The following is a 21,972-nucleotide window of genomic DNA, read 5'->3' on the forward strand; positions in this document are numbered from 1 at the left end:
TTGCGTATATACAAACACCAGTTAGCGTTACTATCGTGTCTGGCTGCTGCAACATGCAGTATTACGTTTGAAATGTAAACCGTATATTTTAAGATCATGCAGCGAAACGTAATAAAATAGGTGGGAAAAAACGACTAGGCTACACCCATTTAAGAAACATTGACGCAGTCGAATGAATATATATATCACAGTATAGTGCGACAAGAATCGATGATATAATTTGTAAAAACACGTAATATTGACCATAGTACGTTAAAATAAAAAGGATAATATGTTCTTAAATGAGGATTCGTGTGGTATGGAATGAATAATGGGAGGCTAAAACAAGTCAATTTTATTGGGCTGACTTAACAGCAGATGTTACCACAGAGCCGGTTTCCACGACAGCAGTTATGGGTGCTGCAAATGGAGATAAAGCTGCTTTTGCACTTTTGCCGACGATATTTCCCACTGCATTTACGACAACATCGCTGGTCTCATCCGTTTCCGTAGACCCACCATTGGAGTCATCCAAATCCAAGGCCACTTTTGCCGACTTGACAGCTATTTTCCCGACAATTTTAGCCGCAAATAAAGCTTGATTTTTGGCCTGGTCCTTGTCGATGTGCTTCACTGATTCCAAATTGATTGTGTTATCGCTTTCCATTGCGCTGCAAATTAAGTCACCAGCTTCGTCGGAACCTGTCGCACTCTTTAATGCGGTTTTTACAGCAACTTTTCCAACTTTTTTGAAAATCTTAGATACGCCCTTGTCTCCAGATTCCGTATTTTCCGCATTTTCTTCCGGTATTTCATCCGTAATTTCAGCGACGTTGTCAAAAACTTGACCCAGATCTTCAATAGACTTTGTTGGTGAAGCTGGTCCGTCTTTAGGCAAAGCCTGCTCCGAGTTTAAATTTTCGTTGTCATTTTTCGACGTTCCTTTTTTATCTTTATCTTTCGATTCACTTGCTTTTCTAACTTTTTTATAAAGAGAAGTAATTTTTTTACAGGAGGACTTCTTTGTCGGAGATTTTACTTTTTCACTCATTTTTTGCCGTTTGTTGAGTCTTGCAGTCGAGTGTCTGCACTGCAATGCAAGTGAGATGCTTCTTGCAAAAATTTTTGAGCGATTTTAGGTGATAAATCATTGTTTGTTGCAAAACACTAACCGGAAAATAACTACAAATCACGACGCGACCCAGAAATGTCAAAAAGCCGTTTGTTTGAATTTTGACGTCATAAGCATTTTGTGATGTCATTTTAATAAATATTTAGCGGACAGTTTTTGATTCGCAAATATAAAACAATAAACAGCCACAAGCGTTATTGTTTTTTTGTTTTTTATTTTAGCACTTAACCAAGTAAAGTTGCAAGACGACAAAAATGTTTACAAACATGCAAGTTTTTTTCTCTTTAAATTTAGACCATATTTCCTGCAGATGAGTTCAGTTTTGTTGCATCGTTTTGTTTAATTTTCTTGCTGGTCGCATTTTTTGTTTTCCAACATATTTCGGTGTGGGTTGATTTGTTGCCATAAAATAATTTTTGAAATAGAAACCAATTCACGCAACAACGCCTGTTTGTGAGCCGTTGTTTGCAATACGTTGACGTAAATTTGCTGCTGACACGAGTTACCATTGTTATATACCGAAACTGAACGAAATTACGATTTTCGTTCTATGCACAATTTTTTCGTTATTTCGCTCGGACACCGATATTTTCATTTCGTCCCTGGCTGACCGAAATAAATTTATAACGGCATTTTTTTCAGTATTTCGACACAAAATTTTATTCACCCGGTTGCTTGTTCGGTTTCGGTATTTTAAATGTTTTTTTGGTTTTGTATTTCCTTTGGCATTTTGGCCGAAATTCTTTTATATCATTCTGGTATAACGTTCCGTTCCGATGTAAAACACCACAAAACATCATTTAGATTTCTGTAGTTTTACATGTCCTCGATTTTTTTTGTCATTCACGTTTGTGCATAACAATATATGCGTTTTGCCCCAAGAAAATGTATTAAATTGAGAAGTTTTTTTGTACTAAATATGTTTAAATGCATTGACAAGTGGTCTTATCGACTCTTTCGAATGCCGTCTTTGCCTAAATAAGCCTTCTGTTTTGTTTTTTGCTCTCAAAAGTCCCTTTTTCTAACCATGTTTCTTTGAGCTTTTAAGGATGCGGTGGCTTAGATGAGAACGAAACTTGTTTTAGCAAATTTCTTTTCAAAAGGAATGTGTTTTAGCATTACAGCATCATATTACATAGGTATGTTGTTTAAATAGCGCTGGTCATTGGGTGACGAATATTTATGTCCAGTTAAATATTTCTTCGAAATGTTTTGTTTACGTATTATGGCCAGTTATAACGCTTAATTTTTCTGCATTTTTGTGTTGAACAGAAAATCGAAAATGTTTGCGTTTATTTTAATATGGCACAAGCAATAGGTAACTGTTGGTTCGCTCGGGTTTAGTTAGTTTTATTACCTATAGACAATTGGGTGGACTCCTACATTATGTTGCTGGAAATGAAGCCCGCTTACATACTTTTGCAGGGGATTGGCTATAACTAAAATACATGGCAATTTGCCCACTAAGTAATCTGCTTCGTTGCAACGTGTTTTGCCTTATTTGGTTGTGACATTTTTCAGTTTTTGCTTTTCTAACGCAAACAGAAGCGCATTTTATCATTTTGCTTGTGAAGCATTTTTTTGGCATTTCACCTGGACGGCCAAATAAATAATGTCTGTTAGTTTACAGTTAGTAGGCTGCCTCTTGTTTCTGCACTAAAATATACGGGAATAAAACCATCCAACCAAATATGTAGAATAATAAGTATTTTATTATGCTTTTTTACGATGGATACATAAAAGCATTTTTACCACAACGATATCTTTTACATACTGAATAAAATATTTAAGCAATCTTATTGAATAAGCTACTTTTAGAAAGCACGAAAAACATCGCTAAAGTGATCTCAGAGAAATACTGAACTTTATATTTAAGATGTTTTCTTTTCGCCTGATTTTGACTTTTCGTCGGCCGAAGACTTTTTGCCGAGATTCTTTTTTGCTTGATTAATTCCCACTGTTGCGATTTTGCCCACCACGGGTGCCGCTGGGCCCATCATGAGAGACGCCCCAGAAGCAACTAGACTGCTAGCAGCGTTTAGAGATGTTCCTATCATACCAGCATCTTCATCGTCTGAAACGTCCATTCCCAGTGACAACTTTGCAGTCCTGGTGACCAGACGGCCTGTTCCACTGACCACAGATGAACCAGGGCCTTGTTTAACTTTCTTCAAACTTTTTTTAAACAGCCCTTTTACACCTTTTCCATCAGAATTGTTTTCGCCGGTTTGTTCCAAATTCTTGTCCGAAGTTTTAGCAACGTTTTTCGACATATTCCCGATTTTATCGCGATTTTCACAACGATCAATGCAGGCTGTATCGAATAGCGTTGAAATTTCAGATGAAGACTTGGTATCAGGTGCTGGGCTTTTATAACTCACCCCTGCAGCGTCATGAATGAATACGTGTGGGTTGAAACCGAGAGATCTTACGTAACTACATGCACATCCTAACCAGTTTACTGACCCCATAGTCACAATTTGCAGAAAAAACGACAACATTTACGAAATACGTTCTGGGTTAAACTGCATATGTCACAAAAATTGCAAGGGCTGTAGATGACGGTACCAAGTCAAACTGATTCGTTTGTTGCTTTGTAGATTTATAGCTAAATAAGTTGTATGACTAAAGTCGTTTTACTATTATGTCCTTACAAAACCTCAGCGAAACTCAAGTAACACTATATATCCGTCAGCATTTTTACCCTTGGTTCTGCGGTTTTCACCAGTTCAACGATTCAGCGTTTCAAGGCCACCACATGCTTGTTTTTGCTTTTTGCTGATAAGAATGTGTGATACATAAGCCGCATATGTTTCGCCCAAAAATGAATTCCAGTCGTGGGTAAAAAAACTGATTTTTAAATTGATTGTGGTAAAATAAATCTCGCTTTTTAGCTACCTGTGATTTTTTGTTGTTGCTACCACAAAACCTATTATATTTTCACAATTACGTTGAAGAGTCGTTTGCTTTATTTTAAAACGATCCGATTATTGCCAAACATGTCCAAGAAAAACAATGACAAACTTTGTTCTACAATATTTTTTCTATTTTATTGCTGTGGTAGGCCTCCATACGTTCCCTTTTAGAGGAGATTCCTGTATTTGATTGCAATTGAGCTTGTCCTTCAGGTAATGAAAAAAACTCCAAATGTGTTTCATTTTGTACTTTTTATAAAGATAAAACCTATAAAGTTCTAACTTAGTTTGTCCCTGTTTTTTTTTGCATTACTGTTCGCCCATTTAATTAGACATTCATCAAATGACCTTTGATTGACCGCTTTTGCTGCAGTAGGGAGTGACTGGGTTTGATCAACGCGTACTGTATGATGTAAACAGCACACTTTTACACACTATGCGTTATTAGCGTGGATTTACAACTAGTTTGCATATATCTGAACTCTGCGTAACTGGTGCGGCTTTGCTGGCTGCAAATTCATTCACGTACAAGCCGTCAAGCAGAGGTCAACCTAATATCCCGTTTCCATGGCCGTTGGTCCTCGCGAGCAGGTCCGCGAAAACGCTGAAGAAAATGCTGAGTCATTCCTTATTGCGTCCGATCGGACTGAAATAGCGGAAAAGTCCGATCGGACCAACGGCCATGGAAACGGGATATAAGATTGCGTCTCACGCATAGTACTGACGGCACAATTGCTATTATTGACGTCACAGTTATCCACACTTAGCCTGGTAAAAGTGACTTTTGTACTTCTGTTATTTTTTTCACGTCACCAAGATGGCTGAGTGGTTAGCACAACTGTCTTATGTTCACAAGATAGTCCAGCCATAGCCACATGTGTTTCTTTAGCAAGATACTTGAACGGCATTGTTCCAAACCAAAGAAGGCACTAAATTGGCTACACTTAATGGAAGTCGTCGACCTAAGTCAAAAAAATCAAATAAAAAATGATTTAACAGTCTTGCCCGCCCACCGAGGTTAAAATTAAAGCAAATAAACAAAAATCCAGTACGTAACCCAGTATCACTAAACGGTACACACGGGAGAAATAAGGTGAAAGGTCAAACGCATGTAGTGAGTCTGTTGTTGAAAGTCGTACAAACCTCGATTACCTTGTTTAACTTCAGCGAGTTAAACAAAAGGTTACAAATCGCTTTTACTACATACGCATGGTGTCATATATTGTCTCTTTACATCAGCATATTCATCAATTGACGCCCATTTAAACCGACGTGGCTTTATTACCCAAATTACGTTGCATCTGTTTGATGTCAAGCAGTTCTCAGAAGCTACTTCGGGTTTTGCTTGTGTGTTACACACTGGGGAAAAATATACGTTTTAGCGCTGCTTTTATCACGCCTTTGCTTCCTTTGGATTATCATATTAATCGAAGCAGCACTTTGCATTAGGATTGATGTCACCATATAACTGTTACTTTCCAGCAGTGCTAATCAAATGCAGCCTGTGGATAAAATGTCGCTAATTTAATTAAGGTTCTGCTGTCCGCGGAGAAGTTTTAGTTTGAAGTTAAATGTGATCAACTGATTTATTTCAGTGCCATAGGACTGATAGCTAGCTATTTGGTTTTTAATTAGAATTGTGTTTGATTCATCAGTTGTCAAGGTTGCACAAGCCTGTTTACATAAAGGAAAAGTGTATTTTCCAATTTCTTTAATTCAGACTTATGCCCTAATCAGATACTTATACTCAGGGGTGGGATTCAAGTTTTTTGACACCCGGTTCTATCACGAAAGTCGTATTTTTCAGCCGGTTCTTTTATAAAAAGTCCATTGACAGCAACCAGTAATGCTAACCGGTTCGCTGATCTCATAAAATTTCGTGAGACGGTTCTGTAGAACCGGTGCGAACCGGCTGAATCCCACCACTTATACTGTATAGGTTGAAACAGTGTGCACTGTCCGTAGCTTGTTTAATTCGATTAACAAAAACAATTTTAGCCTCGCAATTTTTAACGACACAGCGCAAACAAAACATGACAAATATGCGTGCAAATTTGTTCTGTCATTAAGAGTGACATCACACTGCTAATGGCATAATAAAGTGTCGCACACTTTTCACAAAATAGATTAATTTTGGTACACTGCGCACGGATCTGTTCATAAGTAAGAAAACGCTCCCAAAAGACGTAGAAAGCGACATATTTTATTAGAAGAATTAGACCCATGCAAAGTGGTTGCAACGGGTGTAACCCTTCATATTACTGATGATGGCATCAGCATTTGTCAAAACGTTTGAATAATGAAGCGTTCATTCCTCAATAGTTACATTTTATTCCTGTTTATCTTGATTCTTGACGATAATGTTCTATTTTCCTATGACGAAAAACTGGTAAAAATTTCAAGCCTATAATTACAAGGAAATGAAAGGGAGAGCTTCAACACAGAAAATATCCCAAACACAAATAATTTACTTACGTCATGCCCCTAGAAACCAATTACGTCATATTTCCGGGTTCAAAATGCGCAGAGCGGTTGCAAAAGGCAATCATGAATAACGCATATCATGCAAATCTAACTTCCGCAGTGAAACTAGATTCATAAGATTAATTTCACTCATCGTGATTAAGCGCTTTTTTAAATTTGGGTTTGAGCCGGCGAGAAACAACTTTACCCCTTTTGTTATTTGCTTTGTGTGTGGTTTATGTGTCGCTTGACTGGGTGTAACTAAAGGTGAAAAGCTTGTAAATAGCTAGAGCTTGGGAAGTTAGTCACGCAATGCAAAACCAAGCTTGGTTAATATGTTTAGTGATTATACTGTAGTGTTATTTAGAATCTATTCTTTCTTTTAAGTCAGTCGTAATTTACAAGAGAGTTGAAAATTAACGAAAAACTTAAAGTTATTTTAGCTTTAGTTTGTTTATCAGAAAATAGCTGTGTTTGGAGGACAGAAAACAACACTGCTTAAACATCGAATCCAAAAGTAGCTTACAATCAAGCAAGCGCGATAAATTAAATTTTACTGATTAATGAACAAATACTTCATTAGGAAATGGTTTTAGGCAATATCAGTCTGTCGTGTCAGCGAGTTTCGGAGTGATTCAAATGGAAATTCCCAAATTTATCCGATCTTTGGACCTGCGTGGTGTTATGAGCAATAAAGCACCAAACTCGTGTAATAAGGATGTAGTTTTTTTAATACGGTTTTGTTGATGTAGTTATTATAACAACTATGTATGATCATTATAATAACTATATGTAACTAAAGTAGGTATTAAACAGTGAAAAAATGACCATTTCGATAACATTTTACTAGAATTATGTTAAAAAACTGTTATTGCTGTTAGACAAACTTGGTATTTTAACAGTAGGCCTACTAAGCAAAAAAACTTGTCTGAAATCTAAGCGGATCGTTAAAACGTTGTGTAGCGAAAAAAGCCGTGAAAAAAAGCTGGTTGAGTGCTAGAACAGTATCAAAACCTATCGGTTTACAAAGTATATATTTCAAAGCACACAGATCCAACCAAAAAGGCTTTTATGCAACCTACACCTTTTGTTGCAGCAAACACCGCGAACCCACGTAGGTTGCATGCAAATAAGCTACCTCGCAAAGAGGAACCTTTCGCGAGAGCCTGTTCATTGTCTTTCGGCGCCAAAGCGCGACTACCCTCTGTGACGTCAGAGAGCTTGAAGCAAATTTCGGTTTCGGGAGGGAAGTAGTGATTGTTGCCGCTGGAAATTATTTGCTGAAACGTCGACGGTTAGTCAGCGCTGACTGGCGGTTTTTCACTTTGTTACCTGGTGGGCTCAAAGTTAAAATGTGAAAAAAAGAGAAAACTTTCAGTAATTGCAGTTTGATTAAGTCTGTTTAATTTGCAGTGGGAAATTGTAGCTGTGGTTTTTCTGTGCTGTAGTTATTCTCGTGCGTTCAATAGTAATGCAATCATCAGCAGGCATTGCGCGTTTTTTGCAAGTCCAACCAAAGCTTGCAGTATAAACAAGGCTCTAGCACAGTGGTTCCCAACCTTTCGTGGACCATGGCCCCCTTAAAGTAACTTTTTGGATACGTGGCCCCCTTCAAGTTACCATGTAGGACCTGTGGCCCCCTTAAAATGTAGATAGCAATCTCGCGTTGAAATGCGGTATTAATTTTAGCCTTAAGTCTAATAGAGTAAATGAGCGTGATAAACCTGGGGGGCCATGGGCCCTGGTTGGGAACCACTGCTCTAGCAGTTTAGGTCAACTCACGATAACGAGGCTGTTGCAAAATGCGGAAATCACCCGAAAAACACACAGGATGACGCGATGCCTTCCTTGCAAACAAGCTTGTGTTTCTATGGATACAAGCATTTTGTGGCCTTGACATTGAATTTGTACGCTACGTGTCCTGTCAATGTACTTAATTTTTAAGCCTAATTATACATGTCCGTTTGGAAAAACATGCCTTTTTAAAATGTTGCTAGTTTTTTGGCATTCAATTCATGCGCCTTTGCAACAAAGTTGCCAGCGATATAGAGCAATATATAGTCATTTTATAAAGCAAACTTTTCGACAAAAACAATTTGTTCTTAGTAGCCTAAAGCTACTGTTCAAGTCCGTGTCTTGTGTACAATTGTTATAACTGGTTTTGGGATTGTAATTTTGAATTCAGTATCGACAAAGCGAGGAACTGCACAGCAGGCGAACACAGGTAAAGGTCGTGAAAGGTCAAAAACGGCGCCTTCTTCTCTTTGAGCAATCAGCAAACTCAGTTTATACGGTAGGGAATTCCCCTTGAAGCGTATGTAGTTCTCTTTCAAAAAACGTAATCTGGAGGTTTTAGAGCGCTTGGCTGACTCATCGAAACTAGTTTCAGCCCAACACAAGCGTTTCGTCTTGCGCAACTGTTGCCAAATCAATGTAATGCACTTTGAGTCATAAGGCGTCGTGATGTATTAGGCTGTGGGTACAAAGTGGCGTGTTTAAATTTCCATTGACAAATTTCTTGTTTCCATAAAAAGTCGTGACTTTAGATTTTCATGGTCTTGTTTCTGCTTTCAGTTTGGAGCATTGTAGTATAGGACACATTTTGTTGTTGCTTTTTGTTCAAATTTGTAGTAACATTTGGAATCATGGGAAATGGTATGAATAAGGTATGTTTCTTTTTTTAAATTTTCTGTTTTGTACAATAACTATGTTGATCTGAAATCAACTAAATACTACATACAGCAGTGGTATGAAATACCCAAGGTAAAATCTTAATTATGTTAGTATTTTTTGTTACATAAGTATAAAAGTGTTTTGTAAACTAGAACATTTTAGTCTTAATTTGTTTTAACTCAGTGTTACTGCTACATTTTGTGATATATTTTTGCCTTTTTGAACACTTTTTTTCTGGACCTGCTTGGAATTACCAATAGCAAACTTAAAAAAGCAAGTTTATGTAATAGGGATGTATTTTTTTATAATATATTTATTATAATAACTATATGTAACTAAAGTGGGCATGAAACGGTAAAAAATAACAGTTTAGATATCATTTTACTTCAATTATGTGAAAAAAGACAATTTTTGAACACTTTTTTTTCAGATTCTTCCAGGTCTTTTTGTTGGAAACATCAGAGGTATGTTTTGTTGCTTGTATGTACTTTTTGTAAGGTTGTATGCAGTTAGATTGATTTGTGACCCACATGAAGGTGGTAGCTTACTAAATTATGAGAATTTACTGTTGTTTGACTGTTTGTTTTGTTTGTTAGATGCCAAGGATGCAAAGCAATTAGAGGAAAACAAAATCACTCACATTTTGTCAATTCATGACAATGCGAAACCTGTCCTTGAGGTAAACTTGTATTGTGATTTTATTTCTTTATTGTGGTCTAGTTAGTCACATTTGAATTTAACAGTATGTTTTGTATCTTTTAGGATCTATAAAACTAATTTCTTCATGAAAATGATTTTGTAGGTTTTATTTTCATATGTTTTAGTAAATAGCAACATTTCTCTTTGGCAGGGTAAAGAATATCTATGCATTTCTGCCTCTGACACACCAGAACAGAACTTGTAAGTGTTGTATACTTCTGACCTCTTAAAATGTACTTTAAAAACATATATATAGTTTTTTAAACATTTCTATTTTGTTTTAGGACTCCGTTTTTTCATCAATGTACAAAATTTATTCATGAAGCAAGGTAAGACAATAACTAATTTTCACACTATTTTGAGAGTTTACAGTCTTATTTCTGCTTTCAGTTTGAAGCATTGTAATATAGGACACATTTTGTTGTTGCTTTTTGTTTGAATTTGTAGTAACATTTGAAATCATGGGAAATGGTATGAATTTTCACGCTATTTTGCCATTTTGCTATGAAGCAAGTTGATGCAAATATATATGTAAAATGTTAAGATGAAATTCTGCCAGTTATTTTGACGTAATAAATATTTAAATCTATACATACAATCCTATATGGCACTACATGAGAAATATTTACGGAATGTTGTTTATTTACATAACCAATGTGGCACAGTGATTTGCGGGTTAAAGCATGACACATCAACTGCATGACACAGTTTTACACAAGTGTAGTCCTATTCACACATCACTTGCGTTTAATCAGGTTTATTTAAGACCACAAAATCTTGCTAGTGTAGGTGGATAAATTTTTGCTCCTCCTTTTGTAAATTGAAAATGTCGAGCAGAGTCATTTGCATTGTCACAACAATCGGTTTGTTATCTCTGTATTTCCTGATATATAAGCTATTGCTGCCAGGCATAATATTAAATAGAGCTCTTCTGGCAAATGTATATATATTTATTCCGACGTTTCGAATCGTATACTGATGAAGGCGACTTGTATAGGATGTAGAAATGTCAGAATAAATATACATTTGCCAGCAGAGCTCTATAAACTTGATATATGCCGGATGTGCACTTTCGTAATAAGTTTGTTTTCTTTAGGTTAAATGGAGGAGTTGTTTTAGTTCATTGGTAAGTATTTTGCAATTATACTTAATCTGTCAGTATGGATGGGGTTGTAATGAAATCCCTACATATGTCATGAACATTCTGTCATTTTATTTACAGCTTAGCTGGTGTATCCAGAAGTGTAACAGTAACAGTTGCTTACATCATGGTTTCGACAAATCACAATCATCTCAACACACTGAATGCCGTACGACATGCAAGAACCGTAGCAAATCCAAATTTTGGATTCCAAAAACAACTGCAAAAGTTCCAGGAAGGCAATCTTAAACAGGTTAAACAATTGTAAAAGTGTTTTATGTGCTTTGGTAACAATAAATGACCAACTTCAATTGAGTATTAACATTTTGTAGACCTGAAGTATGAACTACAGAAATATTTTTTTTGTCAGGTATTGCTTAACACCCAGCTTTTTTTATGTGGGCTTATTGTTTTGCATATGTATATTTGCAAGATCATGTATAAATTTACATTCGATTTTATATATTTACATTAAATTTTACATCTGATTTTTATCTGTTCAAAATAATTTTTATATCTGACCTTTTTTGTTTAGATACAGAATATTTAAAAACTAAATGTTATACCAATCACTAAAATAACATTTCTTTCAAAAAATAATCGTTAATTTTTGTAGGAACGAGAATGGTTTTTGTCCACATACGGTCCCAACCCTTTCAATGACCAGGAAATTGTACAGTCATTGTTCGAGAGCTACGAAGAGGAAATGTCACAAGATCAACTGAAGCGGCCGCCAACAGTATCAAGTGGGAGCAACTGTGCCTCTTCTTATCCCCTTAATAGAAGGGGCAACGACCCGTCAGAAGTGGCCTGGACTCAAAAACGAAGACAGGGCTGTGTGGTTGACAATTTTGATAATTAGCAATTGACTCATTATGTTTTTTGTGGTGTCTATATCTCAAAACACTTTTTATTGTTATTAGTATGTTGGAAAGATAAACTTTGACTAAAATTGGTTACATTGGATTTAAATGAAATACCAAATGAATTAAATACTGTGGATTTTTTCATACTTTTTGACACATGAGTTTACTTTTAAGCCTCATTGGGTATCTTTATTACCTTTATATAGAATATCTTAAATAGAATAGACAATTGATGTGGTTTGGGGACGACTTAAATAAGGCTATAATTAACATACGGGGGACAGCAAAATGAAAACAAACATATTGTGCCATAAAAATCATCAAAAAATCCCAAGAAACTGTTCAAATGATTCTTACAATCCATTTTTCAGTCTTCATTGCATTTTATGTTGGGAAAGCTGCTGTTGTACAAAGGCTAATGTGTTTCTGTATACTCACTTGTCCAACTGCCTCATTTGATGTAAAAGTGTTGTTTAATTTGTTGTTTTGCACTTTTGCAACCTATTTAACGCAAATTAATTTAAATCGAATAACCGTTTATCTGTGTACTAACTAAATGCTTCCTTGTCATATACTTGTGTTGTTTTCATGTTAAAAACGTTTGTTTGAACAAGGCAAAAATCTTTTGTAGGCAAAAACCCTCACAACGTATTTGTTTGTTTGAAGAATGCAAAATTTGCTTCGTGTTTGGCATTACCACTGTAAATATTTAAATATATTTCACCCAAAAGTGAAAGTAAATATATTCTTGTTAAAGTTGGAAGTTTTTTGTGCATCGCTATTTTCACGAGTTGTTGTTTTGTGCACAGTACAATTTCCTTCAAAAGCATTTTTGTGTAAAACAGTTGTGGCAGTTAAGAAACGTTTGCTTGACCAAACGAGAAGCTGGTAGGTAGAGAAAGACTTTTCTGTGTGGACAATAGGAAATCATTAAACTTTTCGCAACTTGAATTCGCCGTCCCCCTTCGCTCTGTGGAATTCCATGGTATTTACCAATCGACGCCGTAAAAATTCCCATTGCTTTAGCGTTTGAAGCAGGCATACGAAGCCCAAGTTAAGGTCAACGCCTTTGTGAAACGAAAAAGTGACCTTGAATGTAAATCAAACGTACAAAACAGCTCATTTCATTCATATGTGACGTTAGAATGATGGAAGTTACTTTTTTTCTTTTTATGTGGAGCTTGGTGCTGATACACTGAAACTCCGAATTAAATTTGTTGAAAAACACATTCTTTAAATATTTTTATTAAAAACATTCAAATCCCTTGTGCAACTTTGTAAAATTCCAGGTAAAAAACTCAGAGTTGCCCATTCTTTTCAATGATATTTTTTTAGCTTTTTCAGCTCATCCGTTTTCCTTTCAATCATCTTCCATGTGAACAATAGTTCACGTGTGGTTTGTTTATTTCGGAATTTTATGTCTGTCTCAAATTTTAGTGTGATTTAAAGTTATCTTTACGTCTATTAGGTATTAATACCTATATGTACGTATTCCAGAGCATGTTCGTATGTGTCAATCACGCTTAAAAAAATGTATTTGTATGACTGACGCGCGACCGAAATGCACCGTGCTCAAAATTACTTTTTATTCTTTAACAGTATACTGTTGAAAAGTTTTGAATATTTAAAATTAAAACAATGGGTGTGAAAGCACAGGATATCCTTGAAAATATCCGCAAAGATGAAGAAGAACGAATTAAAAGCACAACTGTCGAGAAAGATATTGATGTAAATTTGGATCTAGGCAATCTTTTGGCTGTTGACTCAAATCCACTTGATGCCATTAAATTAAGGTAAATATTTTCATGCATTAAAACAATAGTATTTGCTTTTGTCAGTAGTTATATACAAGGGGTACAACAAAATGTAAAAATATAAAAGTTTGTTTTAAGTTGCATTTATTCTTATGTAACATTAAGAAAGCAAATTTTTGTTACTTTACTTTTACATGAGAAATGTAAAAACGTATTACTATGCTGTTAATGGAAGCTTAATGATAAACCAGTTTTTAAAGCTTGTTGTTCTTGCACATGGTAAGTTGTTTTAAGTTTTCAAATTATTTTAGGAGATCAAAAGAATCTTATCTGATGCAACTTGCGAGAGGAAACACACAACTTCTGCTGAATAACATTTGGCAGGTACAAGTTGTCAAATGTCAATGTACCCAATTTGTCTTACCTCAGTTTTTTACCCTATTGTTTGTACTGCTTTCAATCAAGGACTGCTTACACTTTAATGTAATGGCAGTATTATTTTGTGTCCACCCTGTACTTCAATCTAACTCAAATTCAAAATGATTTTGCTTGTCAACATTATATGTTTACATACATTCTGCTGGGTACAGTTGTTTGCCTGACTTACAAATGATAAATGGAAGTACTATGACATTACAACATGCAATTAAAATCAAGGGCAACCTATAATCAAGGACAGCTGATAGTGAAGTAAAAACAGTAGTTGATTCCAAATTTCCTATAGAAACACTTTTGAAAATAATTTTCTGGGAAAAATAAATTCTTGTAAATGGAATTTAGAAACATTTAATGGTTGAATATGGATAAGGCTACTAAAGATTGTTTTATAAATTTTTTTTGTGTGGTGTTTGCTTGACGCACTTTATAATATGACTTGATACTTTTGCTTGTTCATAGTTAGAAACAGAAAGAGTGGAAGACGCTGTTGTTGCAAAGGTGAGTAATAACATTGGACCAATTTGATGTACAACATTGTTTGTCATGGTTGTGTTTATTGTACAAACAAGTTATGTTAGTTGCATACCGGTTAATCAGAGAATCTATTTAACACGTTGACTGCCAACTACGTGTTATCTTGGAGTTGCCGATCATGCCAGGCTAGCCAGATACGAGTATACTCGTAGTAGACTTATTCGATTGTAACGCGCTTAAAACAACTGGCGTCACGAACTAACGTCTTGGATGCGTTGTGGCAACACCTAGACCCCCTACACCAGCATGTTACCTTCGAGTTAACTCGTAGCATGGCACAAAATTTTTTAACTTTCTGATTTCAGAAAGCCACTAAAACATGTTTGGCAAATTTAAGCACAACATAGGAATATCCCTTGGCAGTCAACATGTTAATTGCATGGGATCATAAACCCTAAGTATAGCCTGTTGTTAAGAAAATTGTCAAGTTATTTGCATAAAAAAGCAAATTGGGTATGGTATTAATCAGATTTGGCTGTATCTTTAATGTGACACCTTTTTATGAAATAAATTTGTTTTTAGCTACCAGATCCTGAAACAAGATTACCCCGTGAAAAACCTGTAAGTTATTTTAGTATATTTGTGTGGGTATCTGATTTGCTGACAATTTGTTTGCTGTTTAAGTACTCTTAAATTAAAGTGTGCTACTTTGTTTAATCTTGATGCTCTTTTATAAGCTATATTTACACTGCTAAGACTGAGTATGCAATACATATAGTTTATTTACGTAGTCCTGCAAAAATTATGCAAGCATCATAGTGACAAGTGTACAAAATTAATTGGTGTAACATTTAGCCTCTGGGTTTGTAATAGAGCTCCTTAAAACATGAATAAAAATTGAGATTAAGTATAACTTGTTTTGCCTTGTTCAGATTCCAAAATCCAAACCACCAACAAAATGGGAAGAATATGCCAAAGTTAAGGTAAGAATAGGTTCTGAATTTAATCAAGTGCTTAACAATTTGATAAACTTGCAACTCTTTAATGCAGGGAATTCGAAATCGCAAAAAGGGAAGAATGGTTTGGGACGACGTTACAAAGGTAAAAAGTTACTTTGATCTAAGCATTTCTATTCAAATCCCAGTTATGAATTTATGTTCACTGATTACTGGTCAATCTAATGATCCTTGCTATGAAGCTGACATGCTACAGTGCTTGTGATTCAAATTTGGCGGTCTCATTCCTAAGCCTGTGTAGCTTGGTTGGTAGAAAGGCTTGGTTGGTAGAAAAAAAAGTAGGCCTGGCATACTATGATTTGCAATGAGTATGTCATGGGTTGATCCAAGTATGAATATAAACGTTTTTTTGGTGTAATTATAGACTACTACAGGGAAAAAGTTATGGAATTTGAATTTGTATTTTTAAGGCCTGGAAAAGTTTTTGAAAAGCCAACTTTTGCAAAAATCATTGAAAAAGTATCGAATTTGGCGCCTGTTTTACCCTGAAAATGCCAGATAGAGATAGGAATTTCAAATTACGTAACATATGTGTATTCGTTGCAAGTATGGTAATATGGCTGTATCTACCAATGCCTCTTTACTACTTTTACTATGGGAATTGGTCGACCTTTTTTGCATAAGGTTATGGAAATTTGGATTTTTTTCTTGAAAGGTTTTGAAGAAGTCATGAAATTTATAAACGAAAATTGTGCGGGAACCCTGTTACTATAATTGGCGAATCTGTACAATAACATTTTGCTGTCTCCAAAAGGTTGATTTTATTTTGTATGTATGTGTTTTTGTTACCTAACTATACATCTTCTGTATTGGTAGTCATGGAAACCAAGATGGGGTTACCAACGAGGAAATGATGACACAAAAGAGTGGGTGCTGGAAGTTCCGAAAAATGCAAGTAAGGATGTGCACATGCCCCAACGTCATTACTACTTTTGCAAGAAATGTTAATATTTTAAAGTTTTTTATGATATGTCTTAAACCTTTAAAAAATTTCGAGAAACAAACTTTGTGTTAAACTGAGAATTTTTTTTGTCAGACCCTAATGAAGATCAATTTGAAAAAAAGATGAAAGAAAAGAAAGAGCGTGTTGCCAAGAATGAACTTCAGCGTTTACGAAATATTGCCCGACGAAGTGGAAAGAAGGTCCCTGGCACAGGGTTGACTAACCTTCCTAATAAACAACAATCTACACAAGAGGTGAGTATTGGACATAAATCCTTGCAAGCAAAAAAGCTATAGCCTTATATATATAGCTGATGATGTATGTGTGAAACAATTTCCTTGTTATACAAGCAATAAATCATCATAATGATAAGTTGGCTGAAGACTATGGACCAGGGGTTCCCAACCTTTTTTGCTGCTCGTACCCCTTTGTCAGGTCAGAGCCTTCTTCGTACCCCCCAAAAATTTCTGATGGATTTTTTCAGATATATATTGCTAAATCAAATTGATCTTATAGCTCAATTAAACGTTAAAGCGGTATTTCACACAAAAATGCAAAAATCAAAAAAGAAATTAAATGTCAGTTATTTTGTTTGTCACTTCTCAGTGAGATATTTGTTGCATTGTTATGAGACAATGAGGCTTGTTTTGAAACAATTATTTGTAGATAATTGGTTTTTTTTTCAAAGCAAAGACAGTAATAATATCATTTACAATTCCAAAATAAAACTGTACTGTAAAATCTTTTTGAAATGGTGCCCTGTGGCCCAAGGATCTTCGTACCCCTTGATGTTCAATCTCGTACCCCCAAGGGGTACGAGTACCCCTGGTTGGGAACCCCTGCTATGGACTTATTCACAATTTTATCATGTAAAAATGAAAAATAGTATCCTGTAGATTGCCAAACATTAAAATAAAATCTAAATGTTCTTCAATGCCTTTGATTTTTATGGTATCTGGTGGCTCCTTCAATAGCTGTAAATGTGGGGTATTATATATCTATTATGGTTTGTTGTGCTTTAAAATTGCCTGTCTATGTGAAGATATTTAAGTTGAAACCATTTTTTTGAATTTTTATTTTTCAAATTTTAGCTTGAAGCCACTTTTCACCAAGCCAAGAGATCAACAGCATCATTAGGCAGATTTGAAAACAACTTGGTAGGTTTGAAATTGTTAATTATGGGTCCCCTTCCCTGAAGGGGACACATATTGTTTTTGTCTATATTTTTTTTTTCTTTTTTCTTTTTTTCTTTTTTTCTTTCTAACGCAGATTTGTTCCCATGTTTTGGTCAAGAAAGAATGGTTCAAACTTTTTCAAATTTACACATATTACAGATATTGGTCTAAAGATGGTCCATGTGAATTTTGACCCCGTTTGATCCCTCGGTTCACCCACAGCCCCCCAAAACGTGAAATTTTTAGCGCGGATTTGTTCCCACGTTTTGGTCAAGAAAGAATGGTTCAAACTTTTTCAAATTTACACACATAATAGGTATTGGTCTAAAGATGGTCCATGTGAATTTTGACCCCGTTTGATCCCTCGGTTCACCCACAGCACCCCAAAACGTGAAATTTTTAGCGTGGCTATTGTTCCCACGTTTTGGTCAAGAAAGAATGGTTCAAACTTTTTCAATTTTACACACATTACAGATATTGGTCTAAAGATGGTCCATGTGAATTTTGACCCCGTATGACCCAGAGATTCACCCACAGGCCCCCGAAACGTAAATGTGTCTAACGCTCGTTTGGTCAAGAAAGACACTGTAGGCAGAAGTACCAAGAGAGTAACTCACTGGTTTACGATAGCGGGAGGGCTCAGCTTGACGTCGGACAGACATTTTACGAGACATCGTTTCAGTGATTAGAAATCAGCTGTTTTGCACAGCAATGCTATGTCGTTTTATTAAGTTATCACTCACATTTTTAGTTTTGGCGAAGGTTTTACACCTATGACGTGATTTAAGCCTAATAACCGTGCTTCGGTTTTGTATATGTCAAGAAAAACTTTGTTAATAAAAGTTAAGATGAAAAAATTAACATGACTTTTTTGCCAAATAAATGTTTTTTTAAATGCTCGCTGTCAGGCCACCGCATGATCACGGGTTACTTAAGGTCAACTAGTCGGTATTACAAACACAGCTCAGAACTTTCTTCATAACGTAGCGTTTTTTTAACAATCAATTTAGGAGTCAATACTCAAGGCATGTATAAATTAGGCTTAACAGTATTGTTGAACACGAATGACGGCGTGCTATTGAAAACGGTGTCAAACAGTCGTTTGGCGTGTGCACCCTGAGAGGTTACTACAGGTCAATGGTACTCATTTTGCGAAACAAAGTTAAATGAAAAACAATTTGTTATGTATACACTTGTAGCAAATTGCTTTTTAATTTAAAGTGTCTGTAACACAACTGTTACAGTTTTCTAAAAAAAATTGCCCGACCTTGGAGAACTATATCTGGGTTAAAGCAAGAGATTAGATTTAAGTCTTTGTTACGTTTTTTTAAAGTTTTTGTAATTACATGACAATAATAGTGCAAAAAGAATACGAACAATTTTTTTTATTGTTGGGTTAATGCTTTCTAAAAATTTGTCCTTGAGAATGTAAAAATCACCGCAACATTTGTTTACTGTAAATCCGCACAAACATGCGTGTGGGGACCCATTAGTTTTTGTTTACAAAAACAATCATATGTGTAGATCAAATGATGTGTATAGTAAATTGGTAAATATCGTATAGAATATATAAAATGGAAGTATATCAGAAAGCCACCCTTCTAGTTTTTTTTAACTTTGAGCAATTTTGTTGATGTTTTGTTTATTTCTGCAGAGAAATGAAAAACCCGCAAAGAACCAGGGCAAAAAAAGAAAGGTTTGTTTTGTTGTTACTTCACAAAAGTGTTGTACATTATACATTAAAATACAACAGATTGTCTAACTGCCATTCAGGAGTAAAAAAGCTGAAAAGCCATACCTCACTAAATCTGCATGTTTTCTACTTTTTTTAACGTTTTGCTTTAAGCCGAATAACATTGTTATAATTTATTGTTTTCCACTTTTGTTAAGGCAATTTTTAATTTAGGCAACATCTTAATGTTTATCAACAATGGTCTGGTTAATACATTAAGTGTTATATGCAGCAATACCAAATACAAATAGTGTTTTCAAAAAACTTGTTTTGATACCACTTTGTATTTGATACAAAACTTTTTTGATTTGATTGCATAGTGTATGATATGCCTTTTTATCCGGATTATTAGTATGTAAGCACCAAATTTTACATTATTATTTTGCATAATACCTGCATTTATAATAGTAATTGATAACGCTTGCATAGAAAAACAAACAGACAGGTTGCTGTTTTGCTAAATGTGAAAAATATTTCAAGCTGAGTTTATCATGAACCAAACAAATGTGTTTGAAAACACCAGATACAGATTTGCTTTTATTGCAAAAAATTGTTATTATGTCTAAGTAGTTTGTAGACATCGAACACTTTTTGTTGCAAACATTTAAAAAAACTTTTGAATCAGTGCATATTGTAAGAAGTGTTAAGAACTGTTTTTATGGTGTTGAAATAATATGCCAGAATCAGTGACTTAATGTAATGGTGAAAAGTAGTGATGTTTGTACTGGAAGCTTTAAGTTAATAACTTCTCATGAAATATCACATAGAGCAACAATTGCACAAAAATAATCACCAAACTGGAATTGACAGTGAAGCAAAGGGCAGTTATTTTGACAGAGCAAGGCTTAATGAGCTGCAGTTATGCTATACAGTATTGTTATGTGATGAAAGCTCACAAAAAGAGATTTTTAAGTGTAGATCAGATATGCAGGCATACAGTTTCTAACCGAGTTTTGTGATTAACTATTGTGAGATATATTGGTTCTGTTAAGAAGAATCTGTGAATGTGTGATTAGTGCCTGGTCAATTTTCTGTGAAAACTAACAACAGAGCAAAGATTCTAAAGCTACATCCATTTGTCCTGAAAGAAAGCGAGTAACCATTTTGACAAAAAGAAAAGGACAATGGAAGATATGGCAAAATATTTGAATAAAACAAAGGTTGTTTTTTTTACTAGAAATGTTTTTTCATTCAATCACTTTTTAGCTCTGCACCTGGATTTTGGTTGTTGTCGTTTATTGTTTCTTTTGCCAATAAATCTGTTTTTGTTTCAGTTTGACCCTGTGATCATGATATCAGAAAAAGATCGTCAAATGAAGATTGTCAATGAAATGTTTAAAAAGAACCCAAAAATGGATGTAAACAAAGTAAGATAAAAACATCATTATCAAAAATATATTTTACATCTTCAACATAATGTTGTTCAGTTAAGATAAACATAAGATTTTTCTAGCCTACGCCTTGGCATATGGTGATGAATGCTTGGTGACTGGCTAATTCAGTATGGCTCCTTCAATGGGCCTGGCGTACTGTAATAATAATGTTGTTCAGTTCTCACATCTAACACATGTCAAATTTGTGAATACATGAATTACTTACCCGTAAAGGCAATACAAAAAACAGGATAAGTAACATCAAACTTTTTTTTGCATTTGCAGGCGGTAAATCAAGAAATCAACCAAACCACAGTTCGGTAAGCGATAGACTTTAACGTAGATCAGATAAATTTGCATGAAAATAACGTTTCTTTGATTCCAGAAAACACAAACCTGGCAAAAACGGTAAAGGACAAAAAGGTGGAAAGAAATTTGGTGGCAAGGGAAAGGGAAAGAAAAGATGAGCTCCGGATGACCACTAGGGGTCGTGATTGATTTCGTTCAGAATCTTAGAAATATTGGACTTTAACAGTGTGTTTGACAACAGTGGTGATGATGCATAGAAAACACCAGGGCTTTATTTGCTTATGATTCGCACATTGATATGTCTTGGTTTATGGGGATGCTTAATAAAAATAAAGTTCCTGCCGAGAACGAAGCTTGTTTTAAGATTTTACAAACACTTCGTTTGCCCTGGAAAATTCGCAGAGGCCTATGTTTATGTCTACGGTTTTTCAACTTACACGTTCAAAGCAGTGATGAGAGAAGAACGTTTTTTACGGGAACGTTACAGTATTTGTTAAAATCTTTTACATTTGAACCCTAATTGTAACAAAGCAACGTAAATAAAAACAACAATTAAACGCTACGTAACATAGAAAACATTTGAGGCAAAATGATATGAGGAAAATACGAAGATTATTTAAGGTTTGGTTGATTGTTATAGCACCGTTGTTTTGAGTACCTTGGCGAATACCGTTCCCTCTTACTTTAACCACTAATTTAAAGTTTTATCCAGGCCCAATTAAAAAATAACCAAACATACCCAACTGAACAAACTTAAAAAGTTGGACAACAAGGGGAAAACAGCGTGTGAGGTTTTCTGAAAAAAGTATGAGCCTAAATAGAACCCTAGGGATTGATGCCCGAGTGGCCAACAGTAAACCGAAAATAATATGTTTCGAAACCATTTCCGC

General features: G+C 35.1%; 2 protein-coding genes across 2 annotated transcripts; both read left to right on the forward strand.

The window, feature by feature from the left end:
- Positions 1-9,038: 9,038 nt before the first annotated feature.
- Positions 9,039-12,697, forward strand: LOC145208941 (dual specificity protein phosphatase 22-like). The gene is made up of 8 exons (XM_080079187.1): positions 9,039-9,155; positions 9,593-9,626; positions 9,759-9,841; positions 10,013-10,062; positions 10,146-10,190; positions 10,958-10,987; positions 11,084-11,255; positions 11,619-12,697. Exons 1-8 carry the CDS (start codon positions 9,135-9,137, stop codon positions 11,862-11,864), a joined length of 681 nt encoding a protein of 226 aa, XP_079935313.1. The 5' UTR covers positions 9,039-9,134; the 3' UTR covers positions 11,865-12,697.
- Positions 12,698-13,447: 750 nt separating this feature from the next.
- LOC145204740 (ribosome biogenesis regulatory protein homolog) lies at positions 13,448-21,430 on the forward strand. The gene is made up of 13 exons (XM_080077339.1): positions 13,448-13,661; positions 13,934-14,006; positions 14,520-14,558; positions 15,117-15,155; positions 15,467-15,517; positions 15,585-15,635; positions 16,367-16,445; positions 16,587-16,747; positions 17,585-17,650; positions 19,323-19,364; positions 20,675-20,767; positions 21,059-21,093; positions 21,159-21,430. The coding sequence occupies exons 1-13, from the start codon at positions 13,507-13,509 to the stop codon at positions 21,238-21,240; spliced, it is 966 nt and encodes a 321-aa protein (XP_079933465.1). The 5' UTR covers positions 13,448-13,506; the 3' UTR covers positions 21,241-21,430.
- Positions 21,431-21,972: the final 542 nt, after the last annotated feature.

This window comes from Phallusia mammillata, chromosome 1 (genome assembly GCF_965637545.1).
Source record: "Phallusia mammillata chromosome 1, kaPhaMamm4.hap1.1, whole genome shotgun sequence".
Taxonomy (NCBI): Eukaryota; Metazoa; Chordata; class Ascidiacea; order Phlebobranchia; family Ascidiidae; genus Phallusia; species Phallusia mammillata.